Source organism: Dreissena polymorpha, chromosome 4, assembly GCF_020536995.1.
Source record: "Dreissena polymorpha isolate Duluth1 chromosome 4, UMN_Dpol_1.0, whole genome shotgun sequence".
Classification (NCBI taxonomy): Eukaryota; Metazoa; Mollusca; class Bivalvia; order Myida; family Dreissenidae; genus Dreissena; species Dreissena polymorpha.
The window spans coordinates 127,455,176-127,482,807 of NC_068358.1; the positions used below are offsets into that span (position 1 = coordinate 127,455,176).

Sequence of the window (27,632 nt, forward strand, 5' to 3'; positions counted from 1 at the left end):
TTTACTTCAAACGTGACAAATGCGGAGAAAAGGCTTACTCCTACATGCAAAGTACAGTTTGTACGGGTTACGGGGATAACCAATACGTTCCTTTTGATATTTTCTGATAGTATGATCTACCGACAAGCGAGAACGTACTTTAACGCGGACTGTTTATTGCACGTATATTGAGAATAACCTCGCATTTAATGGGAATGTAATTGCTCCAGTAATTTCATATAACAAGCGCGCAGTCAACACGCTGTCATAATTATTCGTATTTAGTATAAATCTGTCCTGTATGATTAAGTTTGAAAGTATTATATAAACAACACATGAACCGGTTGTGTCAGAAAAAAGAAATATTGATTTATTAAATTTGGGTCACTAAACCACTGCAAAAATAAATGTATTTACTGTTTATCAAAAAAGAAACTAATTAATGCTCTTAAAGAATCAATAGAAAATACAAAATGTCTTAATTAAAATAATATTAAATTCATATATAATAAACCTTGAACGAACATAGAAATATTTGACATCTGTTGACTTATTTTCATAGTACAATGTAAATGCATTGCACAATCGCTCAGTTGCACTCATCGTGTGTACTAAATTGAAAGATAACGTTAATAAGGAGTGCTCATCTAAACAAAATTTGGTTATTAGTGGGTTTTGATTTTATATATTAAGGCAATTTGCATTTTATACGCTCATCTTTTAATAATGTCCGTTCAAGTAATTAGACGTATTTGAAATCCAGTGTCTAGTTATTGTAACATACGACAAAATTGTATACATGTACTTACTATCAAATGATGAATACACCACTCGTTATCGTTTTCAGGCTGCCCACTCGGAAGTTACAGTGTAAACTGTTCCAAGCAATGCAATTGCCGTGCGAGTTCATGCGACGATGTGACGGGTGCATGTGGAAATGGTGGCTGTAAAGGCGGATGGAAAGGAATAGTGTGTAATGAAAGTAAGTTGTAAATTAATGTTAATAAAACAAAGCCATACACATGAAACAAAATCTGACAAAAGGAAATAAGAAAGGTATCACCCGCATACAGTACTCTAGAAATCTGAGAACATATTAATCATTTCATTTCATTTATGTGCAAAGATTTATGTGAACAAATACAAAATGTTCAGCAATATATGTATATCATAATAATTAATTTTTTGATCATATTAATAAAAATGCACATATATAGTTATAATTTATATTAATCAACTGCATTTCGAAGACAGAACATACAAAAACACGCGTGCGTAATTCATACAATGTTATTGCAAGCAAGATTTTGACTTAAGCTATAACTGGTAATTTTGAAATGCTATTCTATTGTTAAACAATATGCTAGCCACACAGGTTACCTGAATTTGCAGGTTTTTGTTTTCAGGCTGCCCAACCGGAAGTTACAGCGTTAACTGTTCCATGGAATGCCATTGTCGTGAGGGCCCATGCGACGGTGTGACGGGTACATGTGTAAATGGTAGCTGTAAAGACGGGTGGATAGGAAGAGCGTGTAATGAAAGTACGTTATAAATTTCATTTACATAAAAAACAAACAAACGAACGTAAAATATTTATCTCATATATGCAAATAGCCTGAGCAAGCTTCCGCATATGACCGCATAGAAAATTGACGACATATTTCCTCTTTAGGTTCGTACTCATTCAAAGATATTTATGAACACACAAATATTATTTTCAGTGATTTCGGGATTGATTTGGATTAAGCATTAAGTGGATAATTGGAAATCTCATGCACAGTTATAATTGTTATACGATAATTGCACAGTACAGACTGTTCACTTACAAAGACACGCTTGCTTAATTAATACAATGCCAATCGAAAAATGATTTTGAAATTACGCAAAACACGACACGTTTAAAGTATTGATTATTGTAAAACGACATACATTTAACACAAGTAACAAAACATTTCGAAGCATTGGTCTAATAAGATACTATATAAATATGAAAACGGAGCGCCCACACGTGTATAAGAATACGTGTCAAATCCATGCTAATATTGCTTATTTGGGGCTAGCTGTCCCTCTATATATCATTGACTCGTCTATATAATCTACTTCCATCTTGATGATAACTGTCGCAATAAAGAATTCGCATCTTGATTGACGCAATTGCACCGTTTTTACAATATATGTTACTGAATAAATAATATCGTATCCGGTTATCTTGCGCTCTTCACAAAGTTTGGCATATTTGTACAATGCGTATTATTTACTTACATTGTTTTGTCATTCCTTTTATTAAACGATGTTTTATGATAAAATGAAATTATTTGTCAGCAATTATATCTAATTACAATCTGAATTTCAAAGAATTATTCACTTTTGAAATAGTTAATCAAATAGTAACATATTTGAAAATAATTGAATTATTTCCTAACACAGTTGTCTAATCGTCTCGATCTTTTTCCCGCCATACGCAAAGATCGCATGGTCTTATGTACGAGAAGTCTGCTATACAAAAATATAATAAACACATGTATAAACATATTTCTGTCACATGTATAAACATATTTCTGTGAGTATATTTGTCTCAAAACACGTCTGTTAATTAGCTAATTGAAGTAATATAATCAAACAAATGATTACCGGCCATCGTCAAACAATCCAAAGCATATGTACTTTGAGATAAAAGAAGTCTGCCGTGATGCAAAAACGAACACTAAGATAACTTATAATTTTTTATATTTCAAATAAATATGTTTAGTTTAATCACAGTTTTTGACATCATGCAATTATTTATTTTACTGAATTATTTCACAAGTGCGTAAGCTTTAGAGACATTGGATTGTGTTTTTAAACGATGTTTTCTGTAGCTGTATCATTTTGACAGCTTTGTATTTATTAAGTCGATCAGATTTATATATGCTCAGTTAAGCATGGAATTATTATGAGATTTCTATTCAATGTATATAATCCTATTAAATGCACAAGAATGCCGCACAACATCGCACATTGGTATCACAGACGACACTATCTTGTACACCAATCAGAATTAGTTTGTCTTATTTTCAATATTTATGCAAATGGCTCAAATGGCGAAACCAACACAGAGCCATTACATCTTCGCGGCCGCGGGATCCAATCATCCAATAACATGACAGGTCATTCGTGTAGTTATATATGCTTAAGCATAGTTTTGCTGTCCGAAGGTAGTATTTACCAACCTTTTTGTAGTTGCATCAAGTATTATATCCATATGTTTAAAATGGTTAAAATAATATATTATTTCATGGAAGTATTTATTAAATGCGTGTTATTCAGTTTTTTAATCCGACACGCATTATTGAATTTTTTTAATGTGATAATAACAAATAATCATTGTAAATAATTTAATGAAAAAATTGGTCTTGATAAAAAACAGGTGAAAATTATGCTTCATGTACAACGACGCCTCGTGTTCGCGGAAAGCGTGGGCTTTAATTCTTGATAAAACATTCGTGGCCAAGAGAACGTTGAAGTCTTTACTTTTAGCTATACAATGTGTAGAGCATTTTAATTAAATTTGACAACCCGTTTCTCTAAATTAAAACAAATCGGTTAATCTGTCTATAGTGCTTCAATGGTCGAGATAGGTTACTATTGACATGTGATAAGTTCTAGGATTGTATACATCTCCATGTGAAATGCGTATATTCGGCTGCCTGAGTGCTGATTTGCTGATTAGAGTATGAAGCAGAATAGGTTGACAGCTAGCATCGTGTCTTTTGCCGAGAGATGATGTTGCAATTATGTAAAACTATTAATGTTTGATATTGGGAAGGTATGGTTAGTCATTGTTTGTCGCACTACACAAGCGTTATACATTCACTTTATATCAGACCATCAATACATAATACGCTGATATTGTCAGCTTAAATGTTCGCGGTATCAAATTTGTAGTTCATATAGTTATATATGCAAAAGCTTTCGATATTCCCGATTCCAAGCGAAATTGACATTTTGTTACTTAAATATGAATTAACCAAAGAATACTATATATCAAATAATATTGTTGAAAACGTAGGTTGAATTGTAAATTTATAAATTGCAATTTATTTATAAAAATGTTTTTAAATGATAACAAACTTCGTTCGCGGCTGGATAAGGTAAAACAGAATCAGGTGTGCTAACTTGGGCGTAGAATTGGTAATCATAAAGACCATGGCCCTTTTGTAGTTCCCCTCGGACGGATCCTAAAGTCTGACGAGGATTATGGTAACAGGATATAACTTTGCCCTGTGCGAACAGGAAAACGCGTTTCGGCGTTACCACATGGAACAGAACAAGCTATTACGATATGCGCATGGGTCTTTGAATGAAGGAACATATTTAAGCATCTCGTTAACGCTTTCCAATATACTAGAGTCACCGGGATCGCTGCTTCCAGTTGTGTCTCGCCTTTATGGTGATATCAGCGACATCGTTCCAACGTTAGCGTTGTCCGAAATATATCTAAAGGTCTTAAAATATACCGTTGGTATGAACGAGCGAGAAAAATATGTGCATTCTGTTCGCATACACAGTGCAACACTTGAGCTTACTTCGGAGTATAACTGATTATTGGATATTCATACCGAATTAGGAACTGACTTTTTCTTACATAAACAATACATTAAAATACAATCTTACATTGAACATAGCTAATAATACGAACATAAAGCCCTTCAATGCTAGAAGTCTATTATTAGAATGTAAGTATCCGAATGGTCGCGAAAATGCCTCTAATACACTGGAACGATTTATCGAATTTCTTCTATATATTTTTTTCCTAATAAAACAAATCCGTGATCGCACGCACTGAAATGTCGTGTTTTCTTTACATATAGAGCTACATATGCAACACATCTATCTGTATAATTATCGACAGTGACATACAAAGCAATAAGCATAGTAGAGTGAACAAATCCTTAGCTTTACAATGCAAGAAATGAAACATAGTCTTTAATAGACGATAAAGTATACGCGAGTCCATTTCAGTTTTCATTGCGATTTATTTGTGCTTATTTAATTTTAACACAACGTTTTCCAATGTTCGTAAAATACAAGATAACAGCAAGACCCTTAACGAGAATCGCCCGCGACAACAAGAAATTATGACCTCCTTGTTCAGTGGTCTGGCGTGAATTGAGCACAGTGTGTATTTTAGGTAAATGATGTGTAAACAAACATTCTCTTATCTAACCGTTGATTGGTCAATAGTATTCGCCTCCGCACGTACTAATTGTTGATTGACTGCATCGCTATTTTACCGATTGAATCCCATGGTCGGATATAGCCTAAATTACTTGTTCCGTTGGACCATTGCTGACAGGATGTTTTGACATTTAATTTGCAGTAATCTACATGGGGCAGGGCAGACGGCAGTTTAATGAATAATCTATTTTTTTTACATCTTTTATGTATATGCCTTAAGGAAACTGTTTGATTGACACGTAAGTCACGATCTTCAATAACCTATGAGCGTTGTAATGTAAACATATTTGCGTTTACATTCTTTTTAGGAAATATTTTATTCAAAATTATATTATTTAATTTATACCAATATATTTTTATAATTAAACATCTATTAATAATTTCCAAAATTAAATTATTTAAATTTGATATATTTATACATTGAAGCCCTAAATATTCGTTACGTTACACATATTGATATCATTATATTCTTTATAATTAAACATCTATTAATAATTTCCTTAATTCAATTATGATATATCTATACAATACAGCCTCAAATATTAGTTACGTTGCAATAAGAAAGACTTAAACATAATACACAGAATTTTAAGCTAATGCTTAATGTCGTAGTACATGTTTTTTTTTATTGAAATATTCTACAAAACATATACATTTCCTCTACATATTAGCATGTGTATCCTTAGTATCGGTTCTCTTAATGAAAACATCTAAATATTTTAAGTGAAAAGATTGAAAAACATACATTTTTAATACGTCAATCTATAGATTAATGTGAATTATCGGACATAACAACAAAAACTGCATTAAGATCGCTGATGTTTTGCCAAAATACTGGCGAGACTAAGCTCCACGTAGTAATCATTATCATGTTCACCGTTTCTCATAATATCGGCCCTTCTGATTGGTTGCTAAGGTTTGTTACTATGCGCATGTGCTTTTTCTATAAATAGTTTCTTAATGGAAAAACGAAACACTTGTTCATGTTTCTTAAAAAAAAAAAAATTTACAAATAAGCGACTTATACAACATTGGATAAACCTACTAATACACCAAAAATAAAATAACATTATTATGTGTAATCATAATATCGGCCTGGAATAAACATGACCTACTTTCAATTGAAAACCGTAAAACATTAGAAAGATCGTCGTAATAGTCATTATTAAACAGCAAATGAATTAAAACTTCTAAAAATGGAAAAACATTTACTGTCCAGCACTTCTTGAAAGGTTTTCTTGAAAGACACGATACAATGAGGACGGCCGATACTATGAGAATAAGGTATTAACTCTTAGGAGTGTAAATATTACTCATACCCGTAGCCATGGGGGATGCGTTGGGTGCGTTCGCACCCAATAATTTTTGACGAGTCTGTTAAAGCTGTAACGGTAATAGATATCATAACGTAATGTGAAGCCTACTTATTGTGGGTTGAAATCCCAGTCCAATAACATTTTTCGACAATCATCTAAATGGCTGGAATCCAATTTGATTAACTTGAATAAATAATCTTATAAAAAAGAAAGTACATTTTAGATGATTATTAACGGAATGTTATGCCACCAAAAAGGACTGAAATCAAAGGACATCCTGTCGACTATTGCCGAAGAGTAATGAGTCACTGGTTAATAATTTGGCATTATACCACGATTTATAACAATTACACATTGTGCACAGCATTTTCAACAGACTTCATTGTCTTTTTGTTATATCACCGTACAACAATTTTCGGAAAAGCTAAACGGTTATACAGAAAAAAATATCAGCCATGCTCAAGACAGGATCAATTTTTTGTTTTATGCCAAGAAAACTTTTTTGCTTTTTTGTAGTTTACCATCACTTAATGGGATCTGTTCTGCTCCAAGAACAGAACTTTCCACAATGTTTTAAGTATGTCAAACTTGACTCTAGGAAATATGTTTTTACTCTTAAACAGTTGTTATAATTAATTTAAAACGTTATAACATATGATCAGGATGAACGTTAACGTTGAATATTCTTTAACTTTAAGGAACTTTAGCATAATGGCCAAATACGTCCATATTTGTTCTTCAACGTCCTGGTATACATTTTAATGACTTTGAGACCATAGGGCCAGAAGTTTGTGGTAATAGGGTCTTTATTAAGCCTTAATAATTAATATGTTTCTGAAATTTGTTTAGAAAAAGATAACTAATTTGTTAAAAATAGTTTTAAAACATAAAAGTAACCAGTCATACCATTTTCTGTTGAGTATTGATGCAGATTAGAGAAGACCAAGTTTTGTTAATCAGTGTTTGTTGTACAATATACTATTAGCACGTTTAGAGCAATAATAGGCCTCTAGCTGGTACTATCCATAGTAGCAGACAAACGATTGATTTGAAAAAAGTCAAATATTTCCTTTTAATTTGCTCGAGTTATTAATGGTAGAATTTTGGAATGGTAAAATACACCAAATTTATCAAGATTCCAATAAATGATTCTATTTTATACCGTTTTTATTGTTGATGTTACATTCTATAAATTTGTTGTTGCATATGGAAACAAAGTGTGTGCGCGCATACTAGTGTCGTGTTAAACACCGTACAAAATAATGTATTTCCGTGACTGATCGAAAGAGGTGGTTATTGAAAAACGGTAGTGGGGAATACATGTAAGTTATATTATATTCATGTCGATCAGTCACTGAGTATGGTCAATGAAAGTGAAATTTCATATAGAAAATGCTCTATAACTTCAGTCTCTTAATACAGTTAAAATGTCACCAGAATGCAGGATTTTACGTTTCATTTTCAAAATTTTCTAGAGGGAGGATCTCCAAACCTAACGATTGCAGGAGGGGGACACATCCTCCCGCACCTATCCCCTTCGCCACTTCGTTGCTCAATAACAATCGATGATGGGAAAATTCGCACCCCTCTTTTCAAAACTCTGGCTACGGGCCTGTTACTTATGTTGATAAAGAAGATCACAGGCATTATTATGTCTTTGTTTTATATAACATATCAAATCATTAAAAGGAAAATACAAAATGACATTTAAAGTTTACAAACTTAGAGCAAACTGGAAAGATGTTCAATTCCATGTATTGTTATACCTTTTATATTATTGTCATTTTGAAATACAAGTGTCAAACTTCAGCAAAGAGGATAAAAATATAAAATGAGAGGGGATCTCCTTGTCTGCAGCCCCTTACATTAGGGAAAAAATAGATAATTAACCACACTAAAAAACAACCGACTTAGAACGACAATGAATTGCCTTTTTCAAAGTCTATTAGGAGAAGTAAACCCGGGATCAAATTTTCTTCAGTATATTGCATAATGTCATTAATTAACATCGTATTTTTCCCTGTGTATCTCCCTTTAATGAAACCAGTCTGGTCGTTATGAATTAAATTGTCCATAAAAAATTTGAATCTATTGGCTATTACTACAGAGGTAATTTTAAAATAAGTATTTAAAAGAGTAATAGAGTGACAACTTTGAATAAAAAGCCTAGATTTATCACCCTTTGGAATTCAGGTTATTATACCTAAAGTTTGTGTTATAGATAAATATCCACAATTGAAAGCTTCATTTAAGGATCTGACAACAAAGGAACCATATGTTTTTTCCAGGACATAAAAATCTGCATTATATCCAGAACTTCCCGGGCTTTTATTATTTGACATATTTTTAAAAACAGTTGAAGCTTCTTCTAAAGTTATGATACCTTCAATTGAAATAGACTCAGCATGGTTTTATTTTGGACAATAAATTCATTTCACATAGTTATTAAAGTCTTCACTATTACATGCATTGTTTTGCTTATATAGAGACTGATACAAAGATGCTATTGTATTTATTATACATGTTTGGTCAGTTATTTCACTATCATCTTTTTTTTTAGTTTATAAATTGTTTTTGTTACTGCATTTATTTCTAGAGTGCAATAATATTTAGTTGGTTTTTCACCTTGTAAAGTCCCCTAAAATTTGGATCTGATCATACATTCTTTTAATTGTGTGCTCTGAATATTTTTTATTTTAGATTTCAAATTTTCTAGTTCTGCAATATTCTCATTTGAAAAGTTTTCTTCCAATTTTTTTATTCTAGCATATAATTTGCTTTCTATAAGTTTCGTTCCCTTTTTATATAAGACCCACATAAAAAATATTTGCCTCTTAGTTCCATCAGCAGAGTTTCTAGAAAACGTTTATCACTTATAGTAAACTGTAATTCGCTGGCAGGAACTTCATTAATATTTTGATAGTTGTAAATGAGTAGCATGTATTGAAGTTTAATATCATCAATGTTTTTGTTTATTTCTTGTACGTACATAATGTCTGAAGAAAAAAAACAAGGAAATTATATGTTTCCAAAGACCATATTTATGAGAAAAATTACTAAAAGTTATGTTTAAAGTTATTGTTATTGAGTGATCGGATTGAAAACTTGGTTCAATTTCAGTGGTCTTAAAGTGTTGCTAAAAATCTGATGTGATTAAAATAGAACCAGCCTAGCCTGTTGTATTGGATTTACTCTACGCCAGGTAAATTCTTTTTTTGACTGATTATGATGTCGGAAGGGCTCTACAAAATAGTACCTATTGATAAAATTTATGACTTTATTGCGAGCCTTAGGGTTATTAATATTTTTGTTATTATAATAATCTACTACAGGATCAATTACAAGGTTAAAGTTACCACATGTGATAACAGAATCATTGTCAAGCATTTCAATAGTTTCAAAGATATTAGTAAAAAAAGTCAATATTTTGCCCATGTCAGAAATGTAAAGCGGTATTCACTAACATAAATATCAATTGCACAAAAATTACGTTGGAATCAGCAACATAGTTATGTATTTTATATTGTGTGCAATTGGATATGAAAATACATGTTCCCCTAGAATAAGCAGAACCATAGCTAAAAAAACCATTCCAAGCCACATTTCGAATAAATGGTTTTGTGCATATCGGGGTTTAAATGTGCATCTTGCAGACAATATATATATATATATATATATATATATATATATATATATATATATATAAGCATTTTACTATTTTAAGTAATTAAAAAAATTAGCCTCTTAAATTTCCCATTTAACCCTCTACAGTTAAAAGAAACAATGAACAGATTGCTAGTCTTTTGTTTGAGGTAAGTTTAAAAATGCAAATTCCATATCCATATCCCATGCCTTTAAATTGTAATTAAAAATTAAGTACAGTGATAGTACTGGAAAGCTATCTAGACATAAAAAACAACAACATAGAACACAAAAAGGACACAAATGTTAATAAAAGCCTGTATATACAATTGTACTGAGTGTACTCAGTACTATGGTTTACCGGCCCCATGACTGGAATTGAATGATATGAAATTATATATAATCAAGAGTTGATCATGGATCTTTTGAAGCTACAACAACAATCTTTTATGCATGTGCTATCTACAAATAGCCTATATACCCGCTTCCAAATATATTCAAAGCGCTGAAGGCACTTACGTTGTTCGCTATTGCGAAATCTAAGACGCAACTCATTTTTCAAAATTAGGTTTTAGCTTTTTAAATCTCACGTTTGAAATGAACACAACCGATTCCAATTTATAAAGAGTGTGTCTTAACAAACATGTCGAAATGCGTGTGCACTGTTTATCATCCTATTTATGTTAAAGAAATAACTTCGACAAAATAACAACAACATGCGCCATTTTTGACGTTCTGAAAGCATTAAAAATATGATGAAAAAGGTATAATGAAAACCAGTTAAAATAAAATAAAATTTGCAATCACCTTAATATTAAATAAATAGTGTTGGCATATATTAAATCCTATCACACTAAGAATATAACTTTATGATAAAAATTCCCTTTACAAAACTTTTTTGACTCAATATACAAATTCAAAATATACAATAAGATAATTGGTGAAAATAAATAAAAAAAATAAATCTGCGAGCGATACTTTTTACTCACGAATTAGGTAGTCATAAAGACAACGCTGTTGACTCTGTTTTGTTGTTGATGCATTACTTGTTAACCTAGCAATTCACACGGTGTCAACCAATCTTTGGCCTTAACATCGGTTTAGAACACTAATGCGCTTTTTCGGCAAAGCTGTTTTCACAGCTTTTCACCTTAAATGACCTTTACATAACGCCAGCAGAAATGAATGAATACATTCGAATATTTCATAGGCTTAATCGAGAGAGATCCCATGAACTTTGGCTACATCACTGTGTCTGTGCACAGCGTAAAGGATGGAGCACCGTTCAGTGTAAGAAATTCCGGACTACTCTCTACATGTTCAAACGGACACAAATGTTTTCTCCGGTACAATTACGCGTTAAAATCCATATCTAAGAATTTCAGGGCTTTACTCGGTCACTAAATCGTCAGGGGTAGACATAATAAACTATCGATAAACACAGTTTTGCTTTCAAAATGAGAAAACAAAAACTACCGAAATAGTATAGTGCCCCGATAAGAGGAAACTCGTTTAATTATCTTTTCAAAAATGTTTGCCGTACTCGGTAAGCACGTCTGGCAATCGTTCCTGAACGCCTGAATAGGAACTCTTATTTGCCAGTTTGCTTTATTTGCTATTTTGAATTCAACTTTATATCGAAAAGCATTGTGCTAAAATGAGCAATTTACAGTTCGTTATCATATTTTTTTTTAACCGCGTCATGCGAAAATGGGTCTTATGACATATGCGCCCATCATAGCTATAGCCCACCCAGTCTTCGCATCTCTCAGTTTGGTCAGGAGAAACATAATGAGATCATAGAACCTTGAGTGATTTTATAGGGGATAGCATAGCCCCTGACCAGACTGTGCAAATGCACAGGCTGGGCTTGAGCTACGCTAGTCTAAACGCCATAAAACCCATTTTCGCATGGCGCGGCTATGAAAGTGTCATTTGAATTCGTCGAAAGAAAACTGCTTGTTAATCAAATATGAACGTACGATATATTTCGATGGTGAAGAAATACTCTCATTATAAGCCATGTGAGGACATATATGATTTGAACTCCCGTAGTATAATTTTAATCTACTAACACTAATGCGTGGTTTGACTATAATAACACATATTTAATGCGGTGAATATGCGAGTAAAAAGTGAAAAAAATGATAAACTTATGTTTTCAATTTCATTGTTTAGAAACGTAAATTTGAAACTTTATTTCAAAGTCAGTATTTACGCCCGATATCTTTTTTTAAAGATATTTTTTGCTATATTTAGTTGTTTTTAATACTCGATTTTGGCGATTAAAAAGAATGTCTGTCGTTATCTAGAGTATTCCAATAGTTATTGGTGAACTCATGTTCAACTTTTTATTAATTGAGAACTGTGAAAATAAACAAACTTAACCTTATACTATTGCGTTGTTATCACCCGTGCAATTAAGAATATAGGAGAGATAGCCGCTACCTGTTGAGAACAAAAAATGTTTCTCACACATATCAAATTGAATCCCGCTGCTAGCAAGCCATACCAACGGGGTTACGAAACAGACGCGTGATAGTTCATTCGACTCTAATTATCCCAGTGTACTTGTTGATCAGCAGTAGTTTTATTTTTCTTAATTTATCAATAGCCTCATATTTTCAATGACCTGTGCTGCGCCAAAATACCACATGATTAAGACGCAGCAAATAGTGGACTATTTTAATAACTCATAAACATTCTCTTCGGCGACACGTATAATTCAAAAAATGTTGGATTTTTTTTTCTATATACGCTCCGTTCAAAAATATTCCATTTAACACGATATTCACATTATGCGTTCATTTGTTAATGAATATAGTGGAAGAACTGAAACTTCTGGTATAATTGATATAACTCTTTCTCGGCGCGGATGCGGCAGTTATCAGGTTTTGGGTCTCTAACAAATCTGGCTTGCAAAACGTGGTATTAACCTTAATTGTTCGCAAGCGAACAACTTAAAATGAGCATTGAATAATCTTACTTAAAAGAAGGTTCAACAGAAAGTGGGTTACAGGGTAAGGGCCAATGCTTAATGTAGATAATGATTACTGGCATTTTTTATTAACATCTAAACATAAAAGAATAGTAAATTTGTTTAAATGGTAAAATGCTGTATGTTATGGTGTATAAACTTAACTACTTATAATTTAAGTATTTTTTATGACACAGATTTTATCTATTTTAGTCCGTATTTTAGTATATGTAATCAAACAAAACTTAGTTAAAACTGTATAGTGAAGTAAAGACCGAGATATAAAAAAAAGATTACAAAACAGTATAGATAAGCAAAAGGACAGTATATTATATTTAGCAAAATTACACCTTAATTTATTAAGTGTATAGGTGTCTGCACCTTTGAAGATCTAATATTTGTAAAGACAAACAAGGAAACACTACACAATAGAAATTATTAACCTTTAATAGTTCTCATGAAAAATAGACCAAGTAAATCATCCAAACAATAAACATAGGCATATTAAAAGCAAAGGCATGATAACATAGTATTTTATCATTATTGTATGTATCATTGAAAATGACATTGTGGATAGTCAGCTTTAAATCACATACATAGAGAATAAATGGTTGTTGCCGAGATTGAGAAAGTTTATCCGGTGAGAAAATATCGCCCTATTTTTCTTTTTCGGGTTGAACCGGATAAACCTTTTCCATCTCGGAACAAACCATTTATTCCATGTATTTATCCTGCTTCATTTTGAATTATGCAGTTGACACATTTTCTCAAAAGACAAATTATTAACTGACATAGCAAAAAAAATTATCCTAAAGGGGCCTCCTGCATGTTCGCAACATTCCTGTCGACCGAATAACTACCGATTGTGTCACGTAAAAAATAGTTCAACATTAAACTTTTCCTTTTGATATTTTCCTATTGAAAACATGGGAAAATATTAAATCAAAGCACTGAAGGCACTGAAGGCACTGAAGTTGTTCGCTGTTGTCCTCCTTGATTGGCTTGTGCGCATTGCACAGGCTAATCAGTGTGCACATGCTAATCCTATTTGACGTGCATTAAGCCCCGTTTTCCCTGAAAGCAGCCAATATGTACAGATTTCAATGATAAACACTAGACTGGCCAATGTCGTCTTACAAGCTGGTATATACACTCACCGCTAGAGGGTTTATCCACTCACTGCTAGAGCAGAATCATTTGTCGTCTGCTGCAGACAGGCAGCGGTAATCGTCCCTAGCAGAGTGAGTTGCGGTTCTTACCGTACTTAAGGCTTCTAAGCACATACTGATTTGCAAAATATGCTCTGTTAATTAAGCTGGCTGCTAACGCGACCAACTAAAAAACGAAGCGAGAATGTGATATTTGTATTGTTATATATTGAAACAAAATTGCAACAGCAAAACAAAAACATATTTTTATTTACCTCAATGCTTATCACAATAAAGTTACAACGATATGCACTTCCCCTTTTTTTCTTGCATTCCTTTATCTAAATCCATTTTCTGTTCTGCCATCACTTTATCGAAATACATTTTAAACCACACTATTTTTTGATAGCGTTTGTATCGATGCTAACCACTCTAATCCAAACCACGATTTACGAAATCGTAGTCCTGTCTGAGCGAGTTATTTTATTCCGATAGAAGTTAATAATTACGAATTGCATTACAAACATACAATCCGGAATACGTTTAGGATTCGTTTGATGCTTTAAAATTATCCCACCACGTCCAAATTGTTGTCTATTAAATCCAGAGAGTCTTGCTTAAAGTAGTATGTTTCGTAAGAGAAATGCCTTAAAACGAGATCATACGTCATAAATTGCGTAAACAAGTGAATGAAAATAAAAAATACCGAAAGCTGGTTCGGTAGCTCTAATATAGTTAACGAAGAAACAAAATAAGAAGTTATGTAGTAATATAATGCGTCTCAATAAAGTTAAAAGGTCAAATATTAGAACATGTAAATCGGCGCGTAAGAATACGAACTGACTGTTGATCACGGTCACGTGTCTACTACCGGAGATCTGCTTGTTTATTGAGTCGTTGTTTTATTTGGTCACTGTTTGCAACAGAGGCAGGATAAACTGAATTTTACTCATTTTGACCTTACCATTATTATTCTCATCGCCTTTTAATTTACCAAATCGGTATAGTACAAAGACATGCAAATACCCTTAGCTGTTTATATTTATACTCATTTTTTTTTTGTTTTTGCGCTGTCTCTACAATTTCGTCCAAAAAAAAATTAATGGCAATATCTAGGGGAAGTAACTCTGAAAAAGGTTACACAATACCAATATATATATATGTATATCATGTTTAAAATATTTAGATAATTTATGATGTATTGTATAATAAACAAAGATATTTATAAAATGAATAATTTTTAATGTTATTATATATGGACACGTTTGTATGGTATTCGATGGTTGTTAAGCATGAGAATAAGAGTGCGTTCATGATTCCCGGCTTTGCACGAATGTACGCGCATGCGTAAGTAATGTGTGTGTGTGTGTGCGTGCGTGCGTGCGTGTGTGCGTGCGTGCGTGCGTGTGTGTGTGTGTGTGTGTGTGAGAGTGTGTGTGTGTGTGTGTGTGTGTGTGTGTGTGTGTGTGTGTGTGTGTGTGTGTGTGTGTGTGTGTGTGTGTGTGTGTGTGTGTGTGTGTGTGTGTGTGTGTGTGTGTGTGTGTGTGTGTGTGTGTGTGTGTGTGTGTGTACATGCGCGCGCACGCGTGTGAATCTGTGTGCGCGTGTGTGTGTGTGCTCGCGTGTTTATAAATGATTTAAGTGAGAATGTGTCGGTGGGTGCGTGTGTGCTTCCATGGGTGCGTGTGTGTGTTTATGGAATAGTTGCAAGACAACATTTATATGGGTAAACAAAGGAGCCATATCCGGGACCAGCATTATTGCCACTGTTCAAAGTTTTTTTTTATGTTCTGTTGGTTTGGTCTTGTGTTGCCTCCATCTGAATTTTTGCGGGCGTATGTTGTTCCGGGTGACACCTGGTTTGTGTTTGGCCATGCATTTTCCAGCCAGAGTTTGTATTTTTCAGATTACACTAGCTGTAACATAGTTGACGGAGAACGCAATAACACGATAAATGTAAACGTAGACATAGTCCAAATCTGATTTCTTTACGTTTTATTTCTGCTTATTAACACAACACAACGTTTTCAAAATGTTTGTCAATTTCAAAATAACACGAGAAGCCCGCAACGGGCCTCGCCCGCGACAGCAAGCAATAATGCGCCTTCTATGTTCGGCTGCTCAAGTAAGTCTGACTTATAACTATAGATATAAACAACGAAAGCTTTAATAATTGTTATGTGTGCAATTCTGACTGACCGTGTAAAGTCACGAGTCTGCAAAGTAAAGTTGATTTAACGTGTGCAATTCTGATTGGCCGTTTGTAAAGTCACTTGTCTGCAACATAAATATGACGTTTGCAACGGACACATAACGAATACATACGACATTGACCGAAGATTGACACATGAGGTAAGCAAATATTCTTGTCATGTACTTATTGACGTTTGATAACCCGAGGCTACTGAAATGTTGATCTAGGTGACTGCCTATTTAAGATTGTATGGAATTTGGTACAAAATTTCGATTATTATAGTGTGTTATGTTACATAGCTCGTTGCGTTTATGTCTTCGATAGCGAACGAATAGTTTTCCGTCCCGGGATTAGGCCGTCTCAACTAACTTAAGTTTCTTCAGACGCGATGATGCTTATATATAATGCTCATATAAATTTCAGTACCTTTTAAAAGCTTGGCACGTTTCATTACCTCGATTTTTGTTCGCCGCCTGTCAAATTTGATAATAACTGGTCGGCTTTAATTTGGTATATATTTCCCGGGGTCGACATATGTTTTTCCCAATTAAAGGCCAAGCTTTTGACTCAACATTATCACCGTTTGCTCGGCCACGGCCATCGATGTGTGTTGGTCCGTGTCATTTGATAGGCAAGACATCCGAATGCGGTTTCTTCTTCCATATTGTTCCAGATCGTTTAGACTTAAACTTTGGATATTATATACACTGTATAGCATTGCTTTTCTTTTAGGGTTTAGTTTTTACAATACACTTCCAAGGATTTGTTCTTTTATTTCTTCCAGTGTTTCCTTGATTATATTTTTTTAAGGAGGTGTCATTTTAGTGAGAACATTGGACATGTGGAGCAAATTTCATCTAGGCATGGTTCAATTAAGGAATCAGTTCTCTCTATCGCGGTTTTTACGCCGCTTTTTACAAAGTCCACCATACTTTTCTTGACATTAATTTCAATTTGTCTATAAGATGCATCTTTCATATTAATTGGTAACCGTTAGATGATTAGATGATTTAGGTAACAAAGCAACATTTCCTTATTCCTTATTCGTTAATTTAGTCATAAATCAAACAAGATTTTGTTTTGTTTTATTTATTTATTTTTTAAGAATTCGTAGTATTATTTATCTGTAAAAGCTTTCATCAAGTATATTGAGTTTGAATAAGGAACTATAAAAAAGGAACCAACTTACTCTCTTTTCATATGCATGGCATTTCACTGAAACCGCATTGTCATATATTGCAGTAATATCGTTTTCTAAAAAGAAGATTCTATATGGAATATAATATGACATTTTAATATAAATTCACATTTCTAATATTAACTTTAAACATTTGTAATATCTATTGAAATAATAACTTCTTGATTAATTGAGGTTTAAGCATCTTTACACACACACACACACACACAAACACAAAACCAACCCTGAGATGGTTAAAACTGTAATTTGATATCGAAATATGTTTTAGCTGAATTCTTATTTTAATATCTGCTTTTGTACTTTACCTGTGAGTTTATTTTCTTGCACATTCTGAAAAAACTAATAAAATTCATTTCAGCAAGTTTTAGTGATAGTGATTATCTCGAATAATATTGTTGCGTGAATAGAAAAATTGTTTTCATTTATTAACAGCCAACCATACATTTTACTGACTATCACGATGCAATTATGTTTTTTGACAGGTTTGTACCTATACATTTTACTTCTTATGTGTGTTGACGCTTAACAATCAATTCTATTGTTTTGAAATAATTTAATCAATAAGTGGGCTTATTTTAATGTAGTTGCCCGATACAATCACTATGTTTGTTTGTTTGCTTAACGACGTGTGCGCAAATACGTTTAAAACTCCGCCTGATTAATTGAAAAATGCATGCTAGTTTCATGCTGCTTTGCTTATTAAAACTTCAAAATCGAGTCCAACATGATTTCTGAGCATTAAAACCTATAATGCTCGGTCAAATTAAAGCTCTGAGCGTTATTACGAAAATTTAATAAAAAAAATGCGATTCAACAATGCGTGCCACGATAAATAAAAAATTACATATATATTTATTTATTCCATGTATTTGAATGTACCGCGGTATGCCATATACCGGTATAGTGTTGTAAACCATATATAAAATACATGAACTTGTGATGTGCATACACAGAATTTGAATGGAAAACTTCTTTCGTAAAATCATTACACAAAAGATATCCAAGTTATATACTACACAGATTACTTACATATATGTTCCGCAGTCTCCGTGATACAAATAATTATTGTGAGAGCGTCATGTATAAAAATCTCATGAAAATTGCAGATGTATTAATATGTCTTTGTCATTTATGATTCAGCATACACTTGAGTCTCTCGCTCCGAATCAATATAGCATTCATTTTTTTAATTATTTTTTTGTTGTCGGGGGGGGGGGGGGGCATAAGATTTGTGTTCAACTGTTGGACGTGCGTGGGGGGCGCTTTAACAAATCAAAGTACTATGAATTGTCATATGTTACTTTTAAATAATGGTGCTTTCAACGTACTAGAATTAAATATAACGCTGTGTAAAAATATCGTTAATCTTTCTGTTTAATGTTTATTTCAGTGGTAATCGACATCAAACAGTTCAACAAGTAATACATAAAAAATAAAAATAAACATTCACAATATTCATTTTTTTTATCATCTACGCAAGGCTGTTAACTTCGATTGTGCTTATCGAGTATTTATGAACACTTTTGACAACGTATTCTTCCTTAAGTTTAATTTTCAAATTTATTAGCAATATTTATATCAAAAATGATGTTTGAAATGTTCTTACAAATTATTTACTAAATATATTTACAGTATTAGTGTCTAGGACGTAATTGCAAAAGAAATACATATCTTACAAAAACACTATCCCTTAATTAATACAATAATGTTCTTGTAACAACGATTTACATGTTAATTTAACGAACGTTATTGAATTTAATAAACGTTTTGTGACGGGACTAGCAATTGCATTTTCAATAAATAATATTTACATTTTCTCAGGCTTTTTATTAGCGCCGATAAACCAGATACATTTAAATATAAATCAGACCACCAGTTTGAATGTTTGTTTTGAAAACTTTAATGTGTACGCAATACATTTAACTGAAATAAGTGAATTTAAAATAAACGACTATTATTGAACTGCGCTTTACTTCAAATCTTTTGAAGGCTCATTCAGTATTATTTCATCGCATATTGCTTGCCTTTACAGAGTGTGGCGGGGTCCTGACGGATCAAATTGGCGTCATCACGAGCCCCAACTACCCATCGAATTACAACAACACAGTTCGATGTACCTGGGTCATTAGCGCACCGGAGGGCTACTGGATCAATGTTCATACTTAACATTTAATTATTCATCGATCAACCGACAGCAATTATACTTTTGTTAAATCTTCGTGTGGTATTTAATAAAGAAAATTGATTATATTATCATAACATTTGGCATTCAAAATTAATCTTATATTATTAATTTTTATGACAGTGTTACATTACCAGGTAATAATTAAATATATGTTATCCAAGCTTCAATATGTTAAACCCACACAATGTTCCACAACAATAAAGTCACTCTCAATTACTTGTTTTTTGTGTGTTTTCAGGTGGAATTTATAGACTTCGCACTGGAGTTCCAGTCCGATTGCAATTATGACTACCTGGAGCTCTTCAACGGACCTAACGCTTCCTATCCGTCTATCGGGAAGTTCTGCGGGACTATGCCACTTAAGCGATTTACGTCGCAGTCGAACTCTGCACGTATTGTCTTCTCCACAGACTCCAGAGTTAGTGCAAGGGGTTTTAAATTGACGTACACATTCTCCGCACACGGTAGGAATTATTATAAGAATGCACTTTTTAAAAATATGCACTTTTTCACATCTATTTAACCAATCGACTTTCTCTTTTTAGCTTAATTTGTTTCTACATCGCGGTTCGCGGGATCCACAGATCGCTATTTCGATATCACTTGTCAGGTCATTCATGTAGTTAAATATGCATAAGCATAGAGTGGCCATCGCAAACACGTATTTACCTACCTTTTACTTGCATCACGTGTTATATCCATATGTTTAAAATCGTTCAAATAAGATATTATTTCATATTCGAACTATTGAATTGTTGAAATTTGAAACGCATTTCCGAATTCGATTAATGTGACGTTAACAAAGTATATCTACAAATAACAGTTTTCCAGAATGTCATGTTAATAATGTATCCAGATTAAAAGCAGGCAAAAAGCATGCTTCATGTACAACGTCTAATTACCACGCGAAATCAGTGGGCTTTAATACTTGATAACTGAATAAAAATAACACTTTGCAGTGCATTTGTGATAGAATACGGCAAACCTTTTCTCTAAATTAAACACATTTTTCAGCCGTCACTATTGCTATAATTGTTGAGATAATTATTCGGACTCGATAAATAACTCCCGTATTTCGTTCAAAGAAGTGTGCTATGAATACTACTTATTGCGATTAAACATATGTGTAACATAATTCGATGGGATGACAAGTCCGATGAAATGTTCATTGAGATTTTATTCTGCTATTTAACAATTCCACAAAATATTATAATTGTTAAGATACATTCAGTAACTTTCGAGATCGTAAAATATTGCAGTCCAATAATTAAAAACACGGCGGGCGGCGAGACCCTTACGGACCTGCCCCGGGATTTACAATTTAAATGATCCCGTTGTATATGCTAGTTAAAATGATGGGTGATAAGTTGGTTCCTTTTTCCTATTTCCTTATTCCTTTTTCGAATAAGGAATAAGGAACGGTTCCTTATTCCTTATTCACGCGTAACATATTTGTTATAGGGTTTTAAAGAACAATAATGCAAACATTTTTGAAGTAAATCAAAACAAAATAACTCGAATACATTTACTTTACGTATAACGTTACATATTCATGTTTCTTCTTCGCGAATGCATAGGATTTCTTGTTTAAACCGAACCGATATTTTCTAATTCGAATACTAATTTCAAATCAACAAAACCTAAAGCATATACTATTATTTTACATGTATGTGATAATAAAATCAATCTTGTACATTTAAACATGTTTTATTTTCATTTATAATCCAGTTCCTTATTCGAAGCTGAATACGGAAAAGGAAACCAGTTCCTTATTCCTTATTCAAGCCGAATAAGGAACTGGCATTTTCTTACTTAAACATCAATGAAATTGATCCAAAATTAACCACATATAAATGAACATATTATTTATATATTGGTTGTATATGTAAAATTCTAATTGCAATACATTTATACTAAGTTTTAAGTGATGAATATCCAGTTCCTTATTCAGTGTGAATAAGGAATATGGAACTGGTTCCTTATTCCTTATTCAAATCGAATAAGGAACTGGAATTTTCTTTCTATAAATTATAAGTCAAAACGAACCAACGAGACGAATAACTCAACGAAAATTATTGTAAATGTATGTCGGGTGTAACAAATATTAATTGCAGTACATTTCTACTTTGTTTTATTTAATAATACCAAAGTCCCTTATTCGGTTTGAATAAGGAATAAGGAACTGGTTCCTTATTCCTTATTCAAATCGAATAAGGAACTGGAATGTTTATACTAAACAAAATATTCAAATGAACCAAAGGGACCAATAAATCAATGAAAATCATTGTAAATTTAGATTGGGTATCAAAAATCATTAATTGCAGCACATCTCTATTAAGTTTCATTTAATAAAAACATAGTTCCTTATTCGGATTGAAACAGGAATAAGGAACTGGTTCCTTATTCCTTATTCAAATCGAATAAGGAACTGGCATTTTCCTACTAAACAAATTATTAAAATGAACAAAAGAGACAAATAAATCAATGAAAATCATTTTTTATGTAGGTTGGGTATAAAAACATTATTTGCAGTACATCTCTAATAAGTTTAATTTAATGATAACATAGTTCCTTATTCGTATTGATAAAGGAATAAGGAACTGGTTGACGCATTGAAATCACTTTGCATCCTTCATCATATCCCCTTGTAACTGTTTAGGTATAAGAACGGAATGAGATTGCTAAATGATGACTGGTATTCAGCTATCGGAAAATCTTCTATAGAAGTTAGGGCCAGAAAAAAACTTCAAGAACTGTATCAGACATATAAAATAAAAAATCTTACAATAAAAATAGCCAATACTAAGAAATATATAGCTGTGCTATTCTATAATGATCCGAATTTAAATATCCGAAATTATGGCCTCTGAATAAGGAATTGGCGTTAAGTTAGTTCCTTATTCGGAAGCCTGTATTTCGGAAAATCACTTTCGGATATGTTATATTTAAGATGTAGTGTGGGTTATTTAAGCATGATTATGTTACATGGACGTATGCTGTCACATTTCTTTAAATATTCTATGTCAATATACACGCTGAAAACAAGTATTATGAAGAGGATAATTAGGAAATATTGCCTTTCTCAAATATAAAATAAAATTCACCAAATAATTTAACATGTCGATGAAAATCATGGTTTATGTAGGTTCGAAGATAAAAATATTTATTGCAATATATTTCTATCTAGTATTATTTAATAATAACACAGTTACTAATAAGGAATAGGGAACTGGTTCCTTATTCCTTATTCAAATCGAATAAGGAACTGGCTTTTTCATGCTAAACAAACTATTAAAATGAACCAAAGAGACCAATAAATCAATGAAAATCATTGTAAATTTAGGTTGGGTATCAAAAAATTAATTGCAGTACACCACTACTATGTTTCATTTAATGATAACCTTGTTCCTTATTCGGACTGAAAAAGGAATAAGCTAGGAACTGGTTCCTTATTCAAATCGAATAAGGAACTGGAATGTTCTTTCTATAAATTATAAATCAAAATGAACCAACGAGACGAATAACTCAAAGAAAATTATTGAATATGTTGGACGGATATAAAATTATTAATTGCAGTGCATTTCTACTTTGTTCAATTTAATTATAATATAGTTACTTATTCGATTTGAATAAGGAATAAGGAACTGATTGCTTATTCCTTATTCAAATCGAATAAGCAACTGGTATTTTCGTACTTAACAAATAAAATAATATGAATTAAGAGACGCATAAATCACTGTGTATGTAGGTTGGGAATACAAAATATGTATTTATTACTGTACATTTCTTTTTAGTATTCTTGTGTAAAGATAACCTAGTGCCGTTTTCGCGACTGAATAAGGAAAGCGTAACCAGTTGCAATATCTAAAGATATCACTTATAACCACCAAGAACAGTGCCATTTTTAATCGTGCGCCAATGTGGCCGGATGTAACGTTGGCATCATAGAGCGAGTCAACGCGCTTTCGGAGTTAGAAAATCTATTGAAATAAAACCACCAAATTACAGCTATGTAAGTTTTGGTAATTAAAGGGGCCTTTTCACAGATTTTGGCATGTTTTGAAGTTTGTCATTAAATGCTTTATATTGATAAACGTGAACATTGGCTATAAAATGCTCCAGTAAAAAATCAAGAATACAAATTAAAAAAAGAAAAAATAGGTAACCGTCATCAGTACTCGAACCACTGACCCCTGAACTCCTGGAATAAATAGTCTGCGACTTAGACCACTCGGCCATCCTTCCGAATACCCTGTCTGACGTATTTTATACTTTATATAAGCAATTCTTTTAGTTTCACAAAATAAAACGGCAACAATTGAACTCTCCAAATTATTAATTCGTTTCGCGTTGCAACGCTTTATAATTTTAGGGTTTTTAAATAGTCAAAAGATGCATATAATGGCTATTTTAGAGCATGGTAAATGTTCAGTATTACTGTTTCCTCACAAATATCATAACTAAAACGAAAATGTGCGAATCTGAAACAACTTTTTCCATTTTTGTCAATTTACCCAAACGTAAAAAGGCCCCTTTAATTAAAAACAAAACAAAAACAGCAACAACGAAATACAGAGGAATTTTGATGAAACTTTCCAGTCAAATAGAGGCACCCTGGTCGCTGCTTCCAGTTCAATCTCGCTTAATTGTGACATCAGTGACGTCGCACTGATGACAACTCTGTCAGGAACATTGGCATTCGTCTTGTGCCGAGGTTGAAAGTCGCCGAATGTACTGTCGGTCTGCATGAGCGAAAAAACAAGTATTCGCACTAAAAATATATCAAAATAAAACACACTTTTTACGGCTAGGACGCGCGCTTTTTCGTTTCAATTATAAAATAAAATATTGAGGCATTTCGATTAAACTTTTCAGTCTTATAGAGGCACTTGGACCGCTGCTTTCGATGCAGTCTTTCTTTTATGGAGACGTGTTGAAATCATTTTGCATTCTTAATCATATCCCTTCGTAACAGTTTTCGTATGAAAACGGAACAAGATATCTAAAACATGTTTAGTTTTCAGCTATTATATAGTCTTGACCAAAGTTCAGGGTCAGATAAGACTTCAAGAACTGTACCAGAGATATAAGTAACAAATCTTACACAAAAAATCGCCAATAATAACGAATATTAAGCTTTGCTATTCTAGAATGAAACATTAATTGCAGTACATCACTACTATGTTTCATTTAATGATAACCTTGTTCCTTATTCGGATTGAAAAAGGAATAAGGAACTGGTTCCTTATTCCTTATTCAAACCGAATAAGGAACTGACATTTTCATACTAAACAAACTATTAAAATGAACCAAAGAGACCAATAAATGAATGAAAATCATTGTAAATTTAAGTTGGGTATCAAAAACATTTTATGGCAGTACATCTCTACTATGTTTCATTTAATGATAACCTAGTTCCTTATTCGGATTGAAAAATGAATAAGGAACTGGTTCCTTATTCCTTATTCAAATCGAATAAGGAACTGGCATTTTCATACTAAACAAGCTATTAAAATGAACGAAAGAGACCAATAAATCAATGAAAATAATTGTTAATTAAGGTCGGGTATCAAAAAATATTAATTGCAGCACATCTCTATTAAGCTTCATTTAATGATAGCCTAGTTCCTTATTCGGATTGTATTCAAGTCGAATAAGGAACTGGCGTTTTCATACTAAATAAAAAAATTTAATGAACCAAAGAGACCAATAAATCAATGAAAATCATTGTAAATTTAGGTTTGGTATCAAAAACATTAATTGCTGTACATCTCTACTATGTTTCATTGAATCATAACCTAGTTCCTTATTTGATTTGAATAAGGAATAAGGAGCCAGGTACTGGCATTTTCTTACTTAAACATCAATGAAATTTATCCAATATTAACCACATATAAATGAACATATTATTTATATATTGGTTGTATATGTAAAATTCTAATTGCAATACATTTCTACTAAGTTTTAAGTGATGATTATACAGTTCCTTATTCAGTTTGAATAAGGAATAAGGAACTGGTTCATTATTCCTTATTGAAATCGAATAAGGAACTGGAATGTTCTTTCTATAAATTATAAATCAAAATGAACCAACGAGACGAATAAATCAATGAAAATTATTGAATATGTTGGACGGGTATAAAATTATTAATTGCAGTGCGTAGTAAGTCGTTCACTCGACTAAGTATGTCATGGGGACAAGATAGAAAAAAGAGGTGTGCAATTTAAAAATCAAATAAACAAGGAGGAGTGAATTTCACATCTATGCTACAGTAGAATTAGGTACTGGCTTTGCAAAAATGTGTAATAGACTGTATTAACCCTTTGAATTTTAATTAATATCTCTCGCTCGTGCAGACCAACGATATATTAGGGGACCATCAGATATATTTAGGACAACGTTGCCGTCAGTAAGACATGATTGACGTCACCATCAAGGCGAGACTGCACCGTAAGCAGCGACCCGGATGCCTCTATTAGACTGGAAAGTTTCATTAAAAATGCGTAAGCAATCCGTAATTGAGTGTTTGCATTTAAACAGATGTTCTATCACTGGAAACGCGTTTTCTCGATCTTGGATGGAAACGGTATATCCGGCAACTTACAACATTAACGCGCGATAAAAGGTCACGGGAAGCGAAGAAAACGCGCTTTTCTATTTGATTACCAGGCCTACCGGTATTTTTCCTAAGTTATAGCAACTTGTTACTTGTATCTTATTTAGTAGCAAAAAACGGGAACTGGGTTATCATTTTAATAAACAAAGTAGAATTGTACGGCAATAAGTATTTTTTTAATCCAACTTGCATATACCATGATTAACATTGACGTTCATTTATGTTGGGTTACTGTATTTATGTCTGATTATGAAAAGGCCAGTCTCTTACTATCGTCTCCATAATACTTATTTACAGCGCTTATCGCAAAATATAATATACAGTAGAAATGTTAAAGAACATGTCCATAGAACATACTCAAACTTAAATAACCCACACTACTTATTAAATAGAACATATCTGAAAGTGATTGTCCGAAATCCAGGCTTCTGAATCAGGAACTAACTTTACGCCAATTCCTTATTCAGAGGCCATAACTTCAGATATTTAAATTCGGATCATTCTAGAATAGCGCAGCTATATATTTGTTATTATTGGCTATTTTTATGTAAGATTTTTTAAATTTATATTTCTGATACAGTTCTTGAAGTTTTTTCTGACCATAACTTCTGTACAAGCTGAATACTAGTCATGCTTTAGCTATCCCATTCCGTTCTTATACATACACAGTTACAAAGGGATATGATTAAAGATGCAAAGGGATTTCAATGCGTCAACATGAAAGCAATACTGCAACGGAAGCAGCGGTCTAGGTTCCTCAAGTAGATTTTAAAGTTTAATCGAGATGCCTCATTATTTTATTTTATAATTCAAACGCATGCGCGCATACTAGTTGTAAAAGTGTGTTTTCTTTATAGATTTGTTTTAGTGCGAAAACGCGTTTCTCAATGATTTCCATTGATTTATTGGTCTCTTTTGTTCATTTTAATAGCTTGTTTAGTATGAAAATGCCACTTCCTTATTCGATTTGAATAAGGAATAAGCAACCAGTTCCTTATTCCTTTTTCAATCCGAATAAGGAACTTGGTTATCATTAAATGAAACATAGTAGAGATGTACTGCCATAAAATGTTTCTGATACCCAACTTAAATTTACAATGATTTTCATTTATTTATTGGTCTCTTTGGTTCATTTTAATAGTTTGTTTAGTATGAAAAT

General features: G+C 32.6%; 2 protein-coding genes across 15 annotated transcripts in view; both read left to right on the forward strand.

Moving 5' to 3' along the window:
• Positions 1–19,837, forward strand: part of LOC127878773 (multiple epidermal growth factor-like domains protein 11) — a 30,067-nt gene extending 10,230 nt beyond the window's left edge. The window contains exons 8-10 of the mRNA XM_052425301.1: positions 827–961; positions 1,386–1,520; positions 19,704–19,837. Of these exons, the coding sequence (XP_052281261.1) occupies positions 827–961; positions 1,386–1,520; positions 19,704–19,837 (404 nt within the window). The remainder of the gene's footprint in view (positions 1–826; positions 962–1,385; positions 1,521–19,703) is intronic.
• Positions 19,820–27,632, forward strand: part of LOC127875863 (cell death abnormality protein 1-like) — a 32,832-nt gene continuing 25,019 nt past the window's right edge. For all 14 annotated transcript variants that reach the window (XM_052420575.1, XM_052420577.1, XM_052420576.1 and 11 more), the window contains exon 1: positions 19,820–20,320. In XM_052420575.1, coding sequence (XP_052276535.1) covers positions 20,041–20,320 — 280 coding nt within the window. In that variant the 5' untranslated portion in view covers positions 19,820–20,040. The remainder of the gene's footprint in view (positions 20,321–27,632) is intronic.